A 19,500-nucleotide genomic window follows, 5' to 3' on the forward strand; every position below is an offset into this window, starting at 1 on the left:
AAATTATTTCTTTATTCAATTAAATCGAACCTTATTTGTAGTTCCAAGATTGTTGTAATTCAGCATCTAACCGTATTAAAAAAATAGTTGATGACTTGTTGATATTAACATATATATAATTTATGATTTATCTTAAATTTGGCTATCTATTAGTTACAGTTTTATTATATATTATTATGAAAATAAGGGACGAGACCAGAAAGACGTTCAGCTGATGGAAATTGATACGCCTTGCCAATTACAATGCAGTGCCGCTCAGGATTCTTGATAAACCCAAAAATTCTGAGTGGCGCTACAATTGCCCTCGTCACCTTGAGATATTAGATGTTGTCTCATTTGCCCAGTAATTTCACTAGCTTACGGCGCCCTTCAGACCGAAACACAGTAATGTTTATACATTACTGCTTCACGGTAGAAATAGGTGCCGTTGTTGTACCCATAAAATAACCGGCATCCTGTGCAAAGGTGCCTCCCACTAGTAAGATATGTATAGCGATCTAGCGATCCTTTGTGACCTTCACCTGCATTGATATCTTGTAGTAACAACCTGACCATTCATCCAATCACCACCAATCAAAGTCCAGAATTACGTGTCATATTTTTGTACGAGTATTGGACTCATTTTCTTAAATAAAAGAAGCCTTAGTTACTCTCTTTAATAAACGCTATCCAGCCATAAATGGCCTAAAGGAGATAAATAAGCCGGATAAAAGGGTGTTTGTAGGTGACAGTAGTAATTGACAGATTTAATCTTTAGTTCGGGCATTGGGGCGATACAAGTTAAAGCCTAAATGAGGTTGTTCGCTGCCATGTCGATCTTTTACTAAATCTCCAATAAAAATAAATAAAAAAAAACTGTCATAAAATATTCAAACTTAACAGTATGTGCAGTTTTCTTTCGGTGCAAAACTACACCACGTGTACTTCCGCATCGAAACTGCACTTGTAGTATCGTATTCTGGTTTGAGGAGTTTCAGTACCTCTGTGGCCATAGGTATATATGAGACAACCCATCGCTAAGGTACTGGGTGACGAACACCGTGAAATAGCCGTCATGAATATCGTCGCGTACGCAACGCCTGTGGTCGCTTTGTTACAACTCCTGCCACTATTGTGTCAGATAATAGGTACTTTTTAATAGCATTGGTATTTCGCTTGGTTCTTTATTCATTCATTTGGTGCCGCAATAGGTAGAACCGTGAAATCTCAACACCTCGTGTTTTTCGGTTTTTAAGTCATATGTATGTTTATCCGACGCTGTATAAAGTTAGCAACACTTTTGTAATTCCTTTGTTGCATTGACTTCTACTATTTACCACTGGACTGGCGGCTGTTAAAGTGCTTTTGTGCCTGTTTGATATTCGCCAGTTTGGCGCTGTTGGGCATGTAGCGAGAGTCTGCGGTACTGAAACTAGTGATGACAACCTCAGCAAACATCGATAGATGGTGGGAAACTATGTACAAATAGAAGGGTACTTTATAACGTTGATTCTTGAAGTATAAATAACACGGAAGACGTACGAAATTAATTCAAAAGGCAAAAATACTCAGAGTATTGTACGTTCCTTCGCTGACATTTGTATTATACGTCAAAATTAATTATCTGGACCTAGCGTCCAGCGAATGGCGCTTCAAATAGGCACAAATATTTGCTGTCAAACATATGGAACAGCCTGTCCAGTGGTATTTATACAGGTCAGTGACTAGTGTTACTAAAGAATTGGGCCGCGGTATCCACTTACATATGACCCGTATGTGTTTGTTTGTGCTCCTCTTCCGTTAAAAAATAATAATAATAATAAAATAATAATAATAAATTCTTTATTTCGACCAACAAAGGATCATAATGTGTTAGTAACAAAATACCTTAAAACCTAGTGTTAGTACAAGATATCTTAAAATCTAAACCTTCCTAATCTAGGACAGGACCGACTTGTCAGCACATGTATAAAACAGCAGTGGTTCAGGTACTGACAATCGAACCTGTGATAAAATGCCCTCAGAATACCGTTGGGGCTAGCCCGGACCCTACGCAACAGGGACGTACACCGCTGACGCATAGTCGCGTAAAAACAATCTATGCATGCCTCAGCAAACATCCCCGATGCGCTGCAGTATCGTGGCAGCCCCAATAACATTCTGAACGCATTATTATACTGAACACGCAGGGCATTGTACTGCTTCTGCGCATAGTCGACCCACAGACTGCTCGTGTAAAATGAGGTGCAGTATGCTTTGAAGAATTATATTAAATAAATACTAATTTGGAAATACTTTTAGTCTGCCTCAGCACAAGCCGCGCTCCAAGCAGCTCAAGTGATCTCGAACACTGCAGGGGCTGCTATCGTCGCAGGCACCGGGGCCGCTCTACAACCCGCTAATGGGGGCACTGAAATACAGGTACCTAGGCTAAATTAAATCAAAAATCAATACGCTTGAATTCATATTTTCAAATCAAATCAAATCATAAATATTTTTATTTCATAGGCAAATCATATTACATTTCAAATATGTAATTTTTTTTCATACAGCTCATTCGGAAGGCAGATTTTCTCAGAGAAGATGTTACAAGTTCTTATTTTTAATCTAATTTATAAATAATTTCGATTACAATATATGCAAAGTGACGCAACAAAAATACTCAAACGTCAAAAACTGAAATATTTACACGAGTAACTAAAAAAAAAGTAAATTAAAAATTATAAACACAAGACTTATTGAGTAGAGTAGATGCCTCAATCCTGTGTGGATTGTGGCATCTACTCTACTCTATCGTAAAGAAATGAATTCATTATGCTATGCGGACAATTTTGTTTACGTTTAAGCGATGTAAGAATAAAGGTGATTTTCCTAAGGGTGAAATTTCATGTGTCTTTAATTAAAGCGCATACACCTACCCAAAAGCAAAAACCTAGCAATGATCACCAACACGTGATCCGCACGCGAGTTTATCCTCCTAATCCTATAAAAATACCTTCTTTTAATACTATATTTAAAGTCGAGTTTCCTTTGATATATATATCCAATCGCTTTTTTACGTGGTTTAATGTATAATCTTGTTTCAGGGCGGACCAAACACAGTGCTGCGTGTGATCATCGAGCACATGTTGTATCCCATCGTGCTCGATATATTGTACTCTATTTTCCAACGCTACGGAAAAGTGCTCAAGATTGTAACATTCACCAAGAACAGTAAGTAAACCATATTATCGGATTGCCTAAAAAAAAGAGTAAAACAAAAGAGATATCGATGAAATTAAAAGAAATGAAATTTTATTTGCAAGAAACATTGTAGTTAAGATGTTAACATAATATTATTAATAATCCAATTTGTTTCGTCAATTGACATGCAAAATATGTTTTTAAAATGTACCAACACACTACTGTTATACTGAAACATGTCGGATTTCACAATGCCATCATAAATATTAATAAATATAAATTTAAAGATGTAAATAATTTAATAACTCATTTAGTACCTATGTATAATGTCAACAAGTTCAATGTCTCAAAATAGTAATCACAATAGATGGCCCATTTACTTCCATAGGTTCGTAAGTGCGAGTGAGAGCGTGATATTGACAAAACCGCTTCCACATTTTATAACAGAAAATTTGCGATAGCAAATAGTACTATAGTACTTACTTTGCTTTGCAGTGCTATTCCTTGTATTAAAATGTAAATATTTTGATTAAATTATTCATAATATTACAAATGCCAAAACAAAATTAAATTTAATTTTTGAAGTGAAACCTTTTTCAGCGTCGTTGAGCAGTTTTCTTGGAATGGGTATAAAATGTTAAACTCACGACAACGACACGTGAACTGATTGAAAATTCGTAAGACAGTCGTTGAAATTATGGATGAAAGTTGACTTTTCCGAGAGCTAAACTTTTTTATGTAAAATAATTGTAATAGAACTGAAGTGTTAAATTTTATATGTAATATAAAATGTCACTTTGTGTACGGTAGCGCAATAAATGAATAATGTATTTAACCACATAAATGCTAGTACTTTTATACTGAAAAATAAATTAGCAGTGCGTGCGTAATTCAAATTTTTAACCTTTCCAAAATATTCAAAAATGCACAACGTTAATGTTCAAGTTTTCACTTCTGCCGACACACCCGTAGTGCAAACCATTATTTTTTACCGTGTTCTAACACAACGTGCTAAATGATGCAATAGTGGAAGTTAAGATTTAGTTTGGTAGAGGAAATCTGTTATACGACGTTTACATAGAGTACCTGTACGCTTTTCGGCACATGCTGTCCCTTTTACTTGGTATTGGGGTAAATGGTAACTATGCGGCTAAGCCACATCTATACAGCATCATCATCATCAGCCGGAAGACGTCCACTGCTGGACAAAGGCCTCCCCCAAAGATCTCCACGACTATCGGTCCTGCACTGCCCCCATCCAACGTATTCCGGCGATTTTGACCAGATCGTCGGCCCATCTTGCCAGGGGCCTACCAACACTATCTTCCGGTATGTGGTCGCCATTCGAGGACTTTACTGCCCCAACGGCATATATTTTATTATACAGCATTTTTTAAATGTATGTCATTATGCATTTAAATTACAAATGTTTCACAATAACAAATCGTTTGTTCAAACTTTGAATAGTCTATATTTTCCTTAACAAAAACAACGAATCATTTATCCGTCGGTTTGTAAAGAAAACTTACGAATGTAAAGTGCACGGCATTAGTCGGCAAGATGCACCGCTACTGCGCGTCGTTGTATCAAAGAAAATGTAAATGTCACGACCAAACGAATATTTTAATAAAGAACATTTAAATATAAAGAGATTTCGTATTCAAGAAACACTACTTTTGTAAGAGCGCATTTGACTGGATAGATAAGTTCTTTAAACCTCGGTCGATAGATTTAAACTTTATAACTTACTGTCTTTTGCTATTATTTTATTGAAATTATTTTGGTTTCACGAGAAAATTGTACATCACTTCAAGGATCTTTAATATTAACCATCTCTAGACTTCAAGATTGAAATTAATAGCTATATATATTTAGTTCTGATGGGATTTGATTTTGCAATTTTCTTTATTGCTTAAATACAACTTTTGAATCAGTTTTTTTTTTTCAAACAGACGTCGTACGACCTCTTACGTTGCGATTCTACGTCGTTTGTTTTTGGTTAGAGTTTTTTTTTCGTCGTTTCGTTATAAAATAGTGTAATTAAGGTAGCTCTTTAAATTTTATGAGTATATATGGTTTTTTTTTTCAACATTAAATCAAGCATTTTTATACAGATACCGATATAGAGAAAATACTCCAAATGGCCACTAGAACAATTTATTTACTGTCTATTTTATTGTCAATACTCTATGAGTTTAAAATCTTAAGTGAAAATTTTCTTTTCTTTACTTATTGTTATAAAAATTTAATCGGCTAACATACACAGATAAGTCTTGGAAGCTTTAAGTGTTTGTAATTATATTTTATACTATTTAATATCTTAAAATAAAGTAAAAAATACTTTTTAATTTGTAAATATTCTGTGTCGTAATATAAGCAAGCGGTAAGCGCCTATAACAAATCAAATTTAGGGGCATTTCAAGCGTTCCATCAAAATGATCTTGTGATGAAACTGGGATGTTGGCATCAGAACTCCTGAATCTATCCATGTATGTTAGGCGTGTTTAAGATTATTAGAAGTGTCACTAAATTCCCTTTGTGTATTCTTATCTAGCGTTATAATTAAGGTACTTGCAGTTGAGTATATGGGTCGGATTTTTATAACTGTCCTCACTATTTCTTCCTATTTTCATTCGTAATTTTGTTTAATATAATGTGTTTGACCACGGTACATATTTTTTCCCATATGTTGAGGACAAAGTACTTTTAAAAAAGTAAATTACAACTCAGATTATACTATTCATCTAAAATGTTAAAAGATATATAATAATATAGTATATAAGGGCTTTTGATATATCACAGGCTTACAATCAAATTTGAAATTTTAATAGCTCCAATCGCTTTTTATAACAGCTTATGTTTAAAACACTACTGATAGATTTACCAAACAACACATCCAAGGGCATGAATCCATTTAAAATTTAAATCGTACCCTCATGCATAACCTAAATAAATCCGGGCGTACACAGGACGCTGGTAGGTACATATTTGATAAGCTTTCTGGGTGCCGGAGCACTCTTCTAAACTCTCCTGCCTAATTATAAATATCGCTAAGCTTACGGCGACTGCATAATTAATTTTATATTACATAATAGCAGAAAGAGTTTATTTAATTTTGAATTTAAACAAAACCGTTATCATATAGTGTTTTGTGTACTTACATTATGTACATTTTAAAAGTAAAATTTAGTGTAAACTTTCAGAGGTATAATGTTTGGTAATAATACAATATTAGAAATAAAGACTTAATCAAAAATATAGAAAAATTAATTAATATTTGCAATAACACCAAATCTAAAGTGATGATGTGTACATTCCCATACTCCTCGGATTTGACTGCATGAAAAAGAATGCTATCTCTCAGAGCGCCATTAGTTTACGAAGCGGTAGTAGTATCTAGTATATTAGAAATGACACTAAAAATAATTCTAAAGGAATCAATTTTGAGAAAATAAATGCCTTTTATACCTTTTACAGTTTTAAATTTTTCAAAATTAATAACAGTCAGTAATTTAAAAACAGTCTTTCATTTGAAACAAAGGTTAAAAAAATTGATTCTTATTTTAAAAAATGGTAAAAAATTATACAGTTGTGTAAAAGTTTTTTTTATAGTTTACTATTTTTTGGTTAAATGGTTACCTTTTTAAAAAGACATTTACTGTTGTACTAGAACATGTACTCTTTTCTATAATACTAATTTCGTACTCAAAATGTTAAGTGAATAAAATCTAGGCCAAACAAAATTGATTAAATCCCGCGCACATAAATATGAAAAGTAATTTCTTACGTAAACAAACGCACGTCGCTGGCGTGAAGATAAGGGGAACAAAGTTGTATATTATCCGAGGGAGATCTATGCAAACTTCATTAGGAATTTGCCATTTTATGAATCGATACTTTATGTGTGTTCGCGTTTCTAAGTACTCATAACTCGTCGGTATCGGGACACCACCTCCGCTAATGCAACGTTTCCAATTTCCGAACGTCGCCGTCGACCCGAGCTCAGTTTCCGAAACGGCTGTTTGCTTTTTTAACGCATTCGTCATTGTCCAATTGTAAAAGCTTTGTCTGTGCAATGTTTATTAAAGTTTGTGAAAACGAAAGGAATTTTTACATTACAGTGCTATTTATTGCTTGAGCGTCTCTAACTTCTTAGCTTGTAACGATTTTATCCGCTTTACTATATTATAGTGGGAGGCTCCTTTGCACAGGATACCGACTAGATTATGGGTAGCACAACGGCGCCTATTTCTACCGTGAAGCAGTAATGTGTAAACATTGTTGTGTTTCGATGTGAAGGGCGCCGTAGCTAGTGAAATTACTGGGCAAATGAGACTTAATATCTTACGTCTCATGGGGACGAGCGCAATTGTAGTGCCGCTCAGAATTTTTGGGTTTTTCAAGAATCCTTAAGGGGCACTGCATTGTAATGGACAGGGAGTATCAATTACCATCAGCTGAACGTGCTGCTCGTCTCGTCCCTTATTTTCATAAAAAAAGACACCAAGCATATATCAATAAATCTATGGAATTTTTGTAAAATTCGAATTTGAAATCAGGTTTCTTTTCTCACGTATCACTTACATTTTTACCTTGACTGTGCCTGGAATAAAAACTAATTACCTCTGTGAAAAGTGCTACATCATAGAGATGACATTACAAAGAATAGTCCGTAGAACAAGAGAAACACATAAATCCCTACTTCAATTATCTTGTCTCGGGGGGGGTAAATAAAGCTCACATTCTGAATCCATTTTACTTTCAATATTCGACTACGAAGCGTAGATCTGTCTTAACTTAAGTAACGTATAATGCCTTCGCGGCCAGCAGTGATTTTTGTTTTAAATTTTCATACTTTCGCTCTATTTCTTTTCTTTTGAAAGTATATTTCGCCTTCTGTAGTCTGTATTCGAGTTATATTTCGAGGCTCTATTGAAATGGATTTCTCGTTATCTTGAAATACACATCGCGCATTTATCAATTTTCTATCAATAATATACGAGTATATAAATTTATATTCCTGATCAAATATCACTGATTCATCTTGAAACCAAATAACTCTTGATTGACTTATTAAATGTTTTCAATTTATTTATTTACTCGTTTCCGTTACGACCGAAAATACTTTATAACTCGAACCACTTAGGAGTTGTTACCGAATTTGGATTCATGTTGTTTCGCCTCGTTATTTCCCTAAGTTCTGAGAGTTTATCTAATGAATATTCTAGAAGTTTTTATCATATTACAATTAATAAAGGCGTCAGACGCCGAAATTTCTGCTACGAGTTTTGTGATGAATTTTTAATTATATTGTTTGTGACTTATTATGGGAATGTTTTGTTTATAATTTATTTTCGGATTTTATTTACCGTTCGCTTCGGTTATGTGTTGTTTACTTTCTTTTGGACAAAATTTTATATTATTTGGTTTGTAGGACATTGCCACTGCTCTTTATATGATCGCATGGTTTAAAAAATATAACATATAATTTACATCAGTATGTTTATCCACCTCGTCACGTCGTATTCCTCATTGCTGAGGGTCATGATTTCTCTGAGGATTCAACTTTTTGACAATAGTTCGCCATCTAGTAACCATCAGTTGTTCGAGGTTGTGGCCATCTTTTCTGGCAATATGTCCAAAGAACTCTTAGATTCTACGGAGGCAGATGGATGAGAGTCTAGTTTTTACAACTAGTGTGTGAAGGATGGATTGGTTGGTGCGGAATGCTGTCCAAGGGATTTGAAGCATTTTGCTCCAGAACCACATCTCAAAGGCATCAAGCCGATCTTTGTCGGCCTTCTTTAGTGTCCATGTCTTAGTCCCATAGCTAAATAAGATAAATATACACGAATATCAGTAAATTTTATGTTATATTTTTTAAACATTTTAACTAAAACCGGAAATTCGTCTATTTCGTGTGAGTATATTATTTAATATTACTAACTTACCCTGTTTTAAATATATATTTGAAGTTTTTTTTTTATTTTACTCATCGCTTTTAACTCAGTAGACTAATACCTATATATTCGCTATGCAAACGACTATGTCTACCGAGGTGAGCGGGTGCGGGGAACCGAATCCTCATTGGTCATATAATGTTCACAACATATCGTAATTGGTCGATAAAAATCACAACATTTTGTAGACAATTAATACTGGCTGCTGTGGTTTCATATAAGATGTATGTCCTTAGTGCTGTAACAGAATGCGTGAAATCCTTTATTAATCGTCTTTGAGCTATAAGGTCTATGATGGTCGCAAAGCTATATATTGTAGCAAGCAGGTGCCTGCATTTCATTTTCGTTCAACTACAGAATATAAATATAATATGTAAGTAAATTTATTCAAACTAAAATTAATTCAAAGTTTATTGAAGTAGGCGTTACTTTGCGGAAATCCAAATGTTTTGAGTTTTATTTAGTGTTAATTCCTCCAATATTTGTCTTTAAACAATTCGACACGTGTTTCGCCTCTACACGAGGCATCCTCAGGAGATGTTGATTTGCCAAGAGTTTGGACAATTAATCCAGACATTTGGAAAATTATAAATCCAGTCAATTCTCCGTCAAAATCATATATTGAATATGTATACATTTTCCGCTCAGTTGATATAATATTGTCTATATTACGTGGTTACTTGCCATCATACACAATCCTAATCCCCGAACAAATCTCAATGAGAGCGTGGCTCTAATCCCCGGCCCCGAACCCCGTCTGGACCGCGCGCTTCCACCCCAGATTGGCTTTATTAAGGTGTAGTAGACCGCTACAATTATTATTCGTCCCTTGTTTGTGGTGGATGTTGTGTCTATGTCCGTTGGATTCTCGTAATTAAGCTTTCGGATCTGAGAATAATGCCCCACGACTTCTTTTATCGTGTTACTCAGATACATTAATGATGATGTTTGATTAACTAATTAACTTTTGTTACTACTTTTTGAAGTTATACTACCTACTTTGGGCACGATATGGAAAAAATGTGAGAGTGAAATTTTAAGGTGCGCGCGTAACACAAATGTAACAGGGTGAAGTTGGATCCTAAAATTTTCTGACGTTTGCGACATTCATTTTTTTTTTGGTTTCTTCGTCTATGTAATATATAAAATTCTCGTGTCATGCTGTTAAACATTGAACTCCTCCGAAACGGCTTGACCTATTCTTATGAAATTTTTAGTGCATATTGGGTAGGTCTGAGAATCGGACAACATCTATTTTTCATCCCCCTATATGTTAAGGGTGGTTGGTGGTAACACGAAATTTTTTTGACATTTTTTTTTAAATTTGATTATGAGTCAGCAATAAAAAGTACATACAACTTCAAATTTTCACCCATCGACGATCAACAGTTACTTTTGTATCGCGATTTTAATATCGGCAATACAACGTTTGCTGGGCCAGCTAGTTAATATATATAAATCTAATTAATTAAGAATAAGAATAAGAATAATTTATTTAAATTGATCTTTTTACATAAATTACATTAACTTTAAATATTTTACAAGCTTATATATAAGTATGACTAAATTATTATTGCCATTGAATCACCACACTAGTCGGAGACTGTATCGTGGGATCAAATAAAGATATGATTAACAGTAAACCATTATCTTGGTTGTCATCATTGGCATTACTATTACAAATTTTGAAGGCACTATATACAACTGTAAAATAATAAAATAAAATTCTTAAAGCCATCTTTGCAAGATTTTTAAAAGCCATCTTTACAATATAGTTCTTTCTACAAACGTAGAATAGCTGTAGGAATAAATAATTTTAAGGGTTTTTGCTTTGTTACGCCAAAGATGTATAACTTCTTGCGTACATACATAAGTCTGTACACACACACTTTTTATACTAGCGTTGCTCTGCTCAAAAATATTTACAAATCTTGGCAATCTAGTGAATTTAGCATTTTCTTTTATCATTTCAACGTCCAGTACTTTAAGAGGACCCAAATATCGTACCGCAAATCAGACCGAAATATTACCGTAAAATATAACATATTCTCATATTATTACCGTAGTATTAGTATAGTTCATTCGTGTATATTGTTTAAATATTAGTAATTTTTTTTAGATTTATCTAATCTAACACTTGAAGTACTCGTTGATTATTATTTCACTGTTACTTCTAAAGTAGGATCAAATGTAAGGGTATAAATGCAACTTCCACCTGAAGATATTAATAAAACTTAAAAGCATAATATTGCTGTTTTGAAGACTGCAAGGATGGAATGAAAGCGGGCGTAAATTGCAATGCATTCAACTTTGACGGAGAACACTTCGCAGTGGAGCGACAAGATTTAAGATCTCATATAAGTTATATTATAATCGGACTTATACTTAAAGTATCCTTGAGTACTATTTGTTTGTTTTTTTGCTGAGATTTTCTAGTACAATAACAACTAGTAGTTGTAAATATTCGCTTTTTATTTATCGTACGGCTATCTAAACATTCTTCTCGGCAGTGGGCAGGGCACACAGCTCGACGGACAGATGGCCGTTGGGGCAGTATAGTCCTCGAATGGCGACCAAGTACCGAAAGGCGTTGTGTTGGTAGGCCCCCCACAAGATGGACCGATGGTTGGATGAGGGCAGGGCAGGAGCGATCGATCATTGGGGATCTTTGGGGGAGGCCTTTGTCCAGCAGGGGACGTCTTCCGGCTGAAATGATCATGATGATATCTAAACCTTACCACGACGGAAATTAAAATAACCTTATATTAAAAAAATTACGGGACCATATTTTTGACGAGGAAATAACTGGTTAGATCAAAGCTAAATGGCAAGACAACCAAAAATTAGAGTGTATAATGATATGATACATATAGTAATATCGTAAAATTGTAGTGTCTGTATATTTTTTCTTTCGTAAAAACAATTTATAAAAATTGAATGTTGTTAAACCAATGCCAAAAGGATTGATTTTAGTCTTTGTCCATTTCGCAATTGTCTGTGCCTTTGTGCATTCTAATCTCATAAGACTATAGCGATTAGAATGCGATTTTCACTAATGTATTGTGGTAATATATTGTTTGTTTGTTCACAATATGCGCTAGCGAATGGCGGCCGCTTAAATGTAAATCTAACTTAAATAAAAAATATCCTACAAAAATTAAGAGAAGAATCAACCCTGTCTCCCAAAGGGCCGGCAGAGGTAATGGCCATATACATTAGGTGACCGCTATGAATGCTTGTTCGCCCTCCTCTTCTATAAAAAAAAATAATTCTATAGATTCTTCCACACGCCCAAAATGATGAGAAAAGTCAACATATGCGTCCATTTCAAGATCGTCACCTTTTTAATGTAACTTCAGGCAGATTAAAAAACATTAACTTAAAACCGAAACCATTGTTTTAATATTCTATAATTTGATTGAGAGTTCCAGTTGAATTTTTAATGAAACACAGCAAAAGCTTGCACGTCAATAGGTTGGCTTAATTGAACAGGCTTTTGGGGTTTAATTTCTAAATTCAATCGACAATTTTAAATCAAGGAGTTAGAGAGGAGTTCTTAAAGTTGTTTAACTTAAAAGTTCTTTGATCAATACTATTCTTTACCAGTGGGAGGCTCCTTTGCACAGGTTGCCAGCTAGATTATGGGCACCACAACGGCGCTATTTCTGCCGTGAAGCAGTAATGTGTAAACATTATTCTGAAGGGCGCCGTAGCTAGCGAAATTACTGGGAAATGAGACTTAACATCTTACGTCTCAAGGTGACGAGCGCAATTGTAGTGCCGCTTCGAATTTTTGGGGTTTTTCAAGAACCCTGAGCGGCACTGCATTGATTACAATGCCCATTAGTGCAAGGCGTATCTATTACCATCAGCTGAACGTTCTGGTTGTGTCGTCGCTTATTTTCATAAAAAAAAATTCTACTTACTCACGTCTTTTTTCATAACTTAATCACAGTATTCGCTAAAATTGTGTAAAATCAAAATCATTGTTTATACTAGGTTAAAGTTTTTGTGGTAACAGGAATATTTTTAATATTTGTCTAATTCTTTGGGAGACAGACGTGGTTGTATTTATCAATGTATGTAAAATTTGTACTTGAATAGAACAAGGTGTTTAAAAATTCTTAATATCAAGCCAGATAACTGGAAATCAATTAATATTTAATTGGTTGCATATTCTCCTCCACGGGACAAGCAATTAATATGTATATGTAATTTCGGATATAAATTATTTGTCTTTGATGTCGGGATCTAGCTGACTTATAATAAGGCCGGTTTTATTAAGTAATATTAAGTTAAAAAGTTATCATCAAAATAAATAAAGTGTGTTGTATTTTGAATCCATGCTAAAATTATTATTATTTTATAGAACCTACATCTGTTACTCTTCTGATAAAACTTAACATTTTGTCCCAAAATGAAGTACTGTAGCACTGTGTCACAGGCAAAAGTCTCGTACGTAAATAAAAAAAAAATAAAAATAGCTCTTTAATTTTCTTATTACCACTAATATTGTTTAAGACCGTAAAGTATATAAGACGGCTCAACCTTTAAGCTTAAGTAGATGGAACATTTTAATTTAACATTACAATTGCGATCTTGTTTTCTTTTCCTTTGCCGCTTATCCGAGTATATATTTAGTGCCTTTTCTTGTTTCAAAGTTAATTATATAAAAACTCCAATTTGCGGTAAGCCTTTTATACGTTCCATTTTAACGTTTCGTAATGGTGCGAGCGGGCCTAAAGAAAATATGAGCTTTAAAGAGCATTTAACTATGTATGAGAAGAAACCCTGTTACTTTTCATTTGCGCGAACGTTCTCACTAGAACGTTTTCCATATTTTATGACCTCAGGTAATTGTTGGAAAAAGAAATTTTATAGTCGTTTACAGGAATCTCAGCGGGAAATTTAATCGGTTGGGTATTTTGAGTTACTTGTTAATAATTCACTGTTTTAATTAAGGTTTGTTACAATTTTCTTAGAAAATTATAATTAATTAATTTATTTGTTAGAGTTGTTTAAATGCAATTTTAAATATGTTTGCAATCATTCAGAGTATCAAGGAAACAAATTATTAAAAATCTCTTTCAAGTAATTCGTTTATTTTATATTCTAAATTCAATAAAACAAACAAACGAAATTGTAAACATAAACTTGTGCCAAATAACACCTCTAATTGATTATCCGGCGGCTTAATACTATAAGTTAATATCCTTAAATTGAGAGATTTACGATTATCACCAGCTATTAATATAAATACAATATCTTGCTTTACTTAGATGATGGAAGTGTGTTATGGGAGCGTTAAACCATCTCATACATATCCCGTACAAAATTTACCCAAATATTCACACATAAAACAGCTCAAATGATGCAAAGTTTAGTCAACAGACAGTTGAGTTCCGTAAATAACTATAAACGTTTATTCAAGTTTGAGATGACGGTGAAATTGCATGAAAGTTGTTTGCGCGATTTTCTCGAGAGTAAGGGCGAAAACACATTATATGTGCCGAGTGTTAGTTTACATTTTATTCTTTCGACATGAATATATTATATAATATGAAAACAGCTTAAGGGCCTTTGTTTTTGACTTAATGGAAGATTAAGTATAAATATTATAATACAATACTTTTATGTAACGTATTGTACAAACTATTTCGTTACTTGAATATATAACACATCTTAAGGACGGTTCGCGTACTCCAACAAATCTTAGAGCGCTTTGATACGCATATCGTATGTCATAGAAGGCAAATAGTCTCACACATATTCAGTTTATTTGTCAAATTCCTCCTCATTTTCCTTAAGTGTTTATCTTGATCTTAAAGTTGAAGTTGAGTCACGTTACCTTAGTAAACAAAACCAATTGGCTCGTATAGGTGATACGGTTGGTGAATAGTTGTGAATAAACTATGTGGGATTGGGTGAAACGTCCCGTGGGTAGCATATACAGATATCCGACGTAATCTTGCTTTGCACTGATCTTCTAATTTATTATCCATAAATATTAAAGTAGAGTTTTTTGTATTGGAAATTTATACAAATTTCAAAAAGAAATGTTATTACATTTCTAGTTTAATTTCTTTTATTGCTGCTTGGTATTTGAAGTTGAATGGATTTGGCAAAACAGACTGTACAACTTACTGACTTAATTAAAGGTATACCGCTAGTTACAGAAAGCATAATTAAAGTTGATGATTCGTTAAATATAATACCGTCACTTTCTTTTTCATTTTGACAGACAAAGATAGCATGTGATATAATGAAACATTAACTTTAAGGATTCTTTATTTTATCTACCAAAACATTACGATTGGGATAATTCATAAACATCATATATATATTTCTGTCATGAATTCAACACAATATTTTGTCCATCATTTGCTGTTCAATCTTTGCGTGTACGTAACAGATTAAATTGTTATTTAATTTGTTGATCACAATAATAAAATTACTTGTTTGTTTCAGATACGTTCCAAGCTTTAATTCAATATCCAGACACTGGATCAGCGCAAATGGCGAAAACGGTGAGTGCTGCGAAACTCTGTTTTTATTAACTGTTTGTAAAGTAAAGCTATAAAACAAAGTTCCTATTGCCCCACGTTTCATTCAACTTAATGACTAGTTCTTTAACTATCTCGAAATGAAGTGGCTCACTCTTCGATGCGCTGCGAAATCAACGGATTAATTGTTTTCATTCATACCGCTATTAGAACCGTTATCAACTGCTTTCGTTCTAATCATTTCTTGGAAGTTTAGACGGTCTCGTTCGTAAGAATAACTTTGTGCAATATGTGCTGTGGATAATATGAAGAGAGTTTGTTTTATTTTTATTAGGATTTTAGCGAGATGAGCTTTTGAAACTTACTCAGCTTTTCAAATTACTTTCCATATTCGCTTACAATTTCTGTGTCACCTAATATTTAATTTCTCTGGCGCCTTTTAAAACACATTAATCTCTATTATCTCGTGATATAGCTATTCTGGCTATTGTGCACTAAATAGTCATATAGTATCCCAAACTTTTTCTTAAATGTACTAAGCTGTAGCCTTAATGATAGATACCGCATACTTTTCTTCAAGAATCTGGCTATCATATTATCCAAAAAGAATTTAGTTAATTATTCATAGTTAACTAAGAAATCCGGAGATTATCGGATACAAAAAACAAACGCTTCGGTTTTATTAATATTAACCGTTAAATGCTAACTACAAGAGCTTACCCTTACAGTAAAGGGCATGTGATACAAAGGGTTGACAAAAATGTACCGACAAGACTTCACCTGTGAACGAACAACTTAAACCAACATTTTTCAATACTTATTGTCAAGATATGCAGGCAAGCGGACGAGGCAGAGAATAGCCGAGTCGTTCCAAATGACGACAATAGCCGGCACACCGCATCGGCTGGAACGGGACGTCATTTTTCTCGACCAAACTTTCCTCATTCGCTATTCATTTGTGTTAGAAGTTGGTCTTACACTGCCTAGTGCAACGACTGTTTTAACTCTATTTCTGATGCAGCGTTCAGGGCAAATTAAATTTCGTTTTGCGACTTCCGCGAAGTTGTTTCGCTGTGTAATAATAGCTGAGCATTTTTAAGTTGATTGTGAAAAAGTTGTTGATACTTTTGTTTAAATACTTTTAATCTTAGAATGAGTTTATTCGATAAAAATATATTACGAACAAGATTGCGTAGCAAGCCACATTGATACACCATACACAGGTTGTATGAATCGAATTTCAACTAGTGTAATTAATAGGTTACCGTTTTAATCTTGTTTTAAATATCAGTTCATAACATCACAATATGTCTTAAAGATATCGATCACACTGAAACCTTTCATTTAAAATTCTTTTTTTTGGGTTTTATTCGATCCGACTTTTTTTATGACAATAAGGGACGACACGAGCAGGAAGTTCAGCTGATGGTAATTAATGCGCCCTGCCCATTACAATGCAGTGCTGCTCAGGATTCTTGAAATACCCAAAAATTCTGAGCAGCACTACAACTGCGCTTGTCACCTTGAGACATAGAATGTTAAGTCTCATTTGTCCAGTAATTTCACTAGCTACGGCGCCCTTCGAACCTAGACACAGTAATATTTACACAATGCTACACGGCAGAAATAGGCGCCGTTGTGGTACCCATAATCTAGCCGGCATCCTAAGCAAAGGAGCCTCCCACTGGTATACCCTAGATATATACCAACATACTCTATAGCTTTAATTCATTTTACTGTTTATGGTTCACAGGTCAATATCCAAAATAGTACCGACTTCAAATTAAATTCTGACCATCAAGTCTAAAAGCATCGATAGTTCCCTGTAATAATAGTATAACCGTATTCAATTTACTAATGACTTTCAGCGTAATAACGTACATATAAACTGACCTAATTAGACACCATTACGACCAATATCAATAAAACGCTATTTGTATAAAGCGGAAAGTGTGTTCGAGAGATTGTTTGTATATTTTAATTGGTAAGTATTAAGTTGGTTGGAAAATTAAATCTCCCGAGCGGGGAAGCCTTCCGGTTAAAATTGAAATATCAGTAGTCGAGTGGAAATGAAAACTTAGTAACGCTAAATTCCATCCAAGTGAAGTTCAGCTTAGTATACAACTGAGATTGAGGGGTAATTTTAATCTTCGGCTTAGTTGGAGCGCTGTTGTACAAGTGGCCTGTTTGATTCTCTACGTGGTTTTCAAATGGTTGAACATTTCAGTAGCTTGTTGGGTGCTGTAAATGTATTTGCGAATTTCGGTAATGAACATCCATTTGCAATTGGAAATACTTGCCGTGTATCCATGGTTAGGTATGTTCTGTGTGTGGTATTCTCTGGCTGTATTGTTGTAGATTATTTCTTTAGCTTCACTGAATAGAGCATTATAAAATTTCTCAGTTCATTAATAATTTTGTTTTTATTCAAATTCAGAAAAATCTTTATTTTAAGTTATTCAGTGCAAGTCAGAATGGAGTACAACAGTTACAATAATATTCAAATGATTATAACAATATTCATTAACAATTTAGAAACATTAACTCCCAACTATATTTATCATTGAAATACTCTTTCACATTATGCCTTCGATGTTAATTTATTTTTTACGATACAGTTAAATTTTTAATAGGTAATATTTTAATATCATTTGGGAGTTTGTTATAAAATATAACACAATCCACTTTAAAAGATTTAGCAATTTTGCGGAGCGTAGTAATTGATGGAATTGCGAGTTTATGTTTGTTTGTAGTATTGACACTATGTACATCACTATTCTTTTTAATTTTGGCTAATATGTTTATGAGCGTATAGGAGGTTCTCGAATATGAACTGGCAGTGTACTGTCATAATATTAATTTCACTAAACTTTTCTCTCAATGAAATTTAATCAATTATATCTCTATTCTTACATCTTGTTTCATTTCGTTGGTCATGATCACTCACGCAAGTGGACATACGTGTCGTTGAAGTGTTTCCCCCTTTTTTATTTATTAGCTGTGTTATTGAGGGATTCTTTTCAAAATTTCATGTCTTTTAATTTCTTAAATTTTAACGCAGAACCCTTATTCATTTTCTTATCCAAGCTCGTGGATGTCTCGCTCGAGAGCTTCGAATATTGGCCAGCATACACAAAAACATAAACAGACGAAGGAATACAAAAAACTGCATTCTGATATAATTACCCAGATTCATATGCAATAAATAAATTACACAGCACTATCAATTTTATCTATCTGTTCCAATAAATTGCCTGTTTTTTTCCCAGAACGATCGGAATAATACTTATACCACAAGATGCAGCGTCTTTCGGAGAAGGATTTAGTATATTATATGTTTGTAATTACTTATCTGGAACCCATATTTTTCGACTTAGAAATACCTATATATTCGCATTACAAATAATTCATGCCATGACAGTTCATACAATGAGCGGACGCGGGGTACATAATTTATATTTATATGACGACCTATATAGCCGAGTGATTAGCGACCGTACCTACTAAGCTAAAGGTCCCGGGTTCGAATTCCGGTAGGTGCAAGCATTTATATGATGAATATGGATGTTTGTTTCCGAGGCATGGATGTTTATATGTATTTATGTATGTTTAAGTATGTATATTGTATTAAATATATCGTTGTTTTGCAACCCATAACACAGGCTATGCCTAATTTATATACACACTATATGGAAAACAACGCTGATGTAGTAATAATAATAATAATAAATTCTTTATTGCCATACAAATCATTACAAATATAAAATAAACAATAAGAAATACGCGATGAAACAAAAGGCAAAAGGAAAAGGCTCAGCTTCACCTGACATGGAATCATGGATTTATGTAGTAGTGGTAGATGACTAACGGTCGTT

At 33.8% G+C, this 19,500-nt stretch overlaps 1 protein-coding gene across 6 annotated transcripts in view; it reads left to right on the top strand.

The window, feature by feature from the left end:
• Window positions 1–19,500, top strand: part of LOC126969419 (polypyrimidine tract-binding protein 2) — a 583,624-nt gene that overhangs the window by 537,127 nt on the left and 26,997 nt on the right. For all 6 annotated transcript variants that reach the window (XM_050814836.1, XM_050814861.1, XM_050814829.1 and 3 more), the window contains 3 exons: window positions 2,281–2,400; window positions 3,066–3,192; window positions 15,591–15,649. In XM_050814836.1, coding sequence (XP_050670793.1) covers window positions 2,281–2,400; window positions 3,066–3,192; window positions 15,591–15,649 — 306 coding nt within the window. The remainder of the gene's footprint in view (window positions 1–2,280; window positions 2,401–3,065; window positions 3,193–15,590; window positions 15,650–19,500) is intronic.

Source organism: Leptidea sinapis, chromosome 1 (genome assembly GCF_905404315.1).
Source record: "Leptidea sinapis chromosome 1, ilLepSina1.1, whole genome shotgun sequence".
Taxonomy (NCBI): domain Eukaryota; kingdom Metazoa; phylum Arthropoda; class Insecta; order Lepidoptera; family Pieridae; genus Leptidea; species Leptidea sinapis.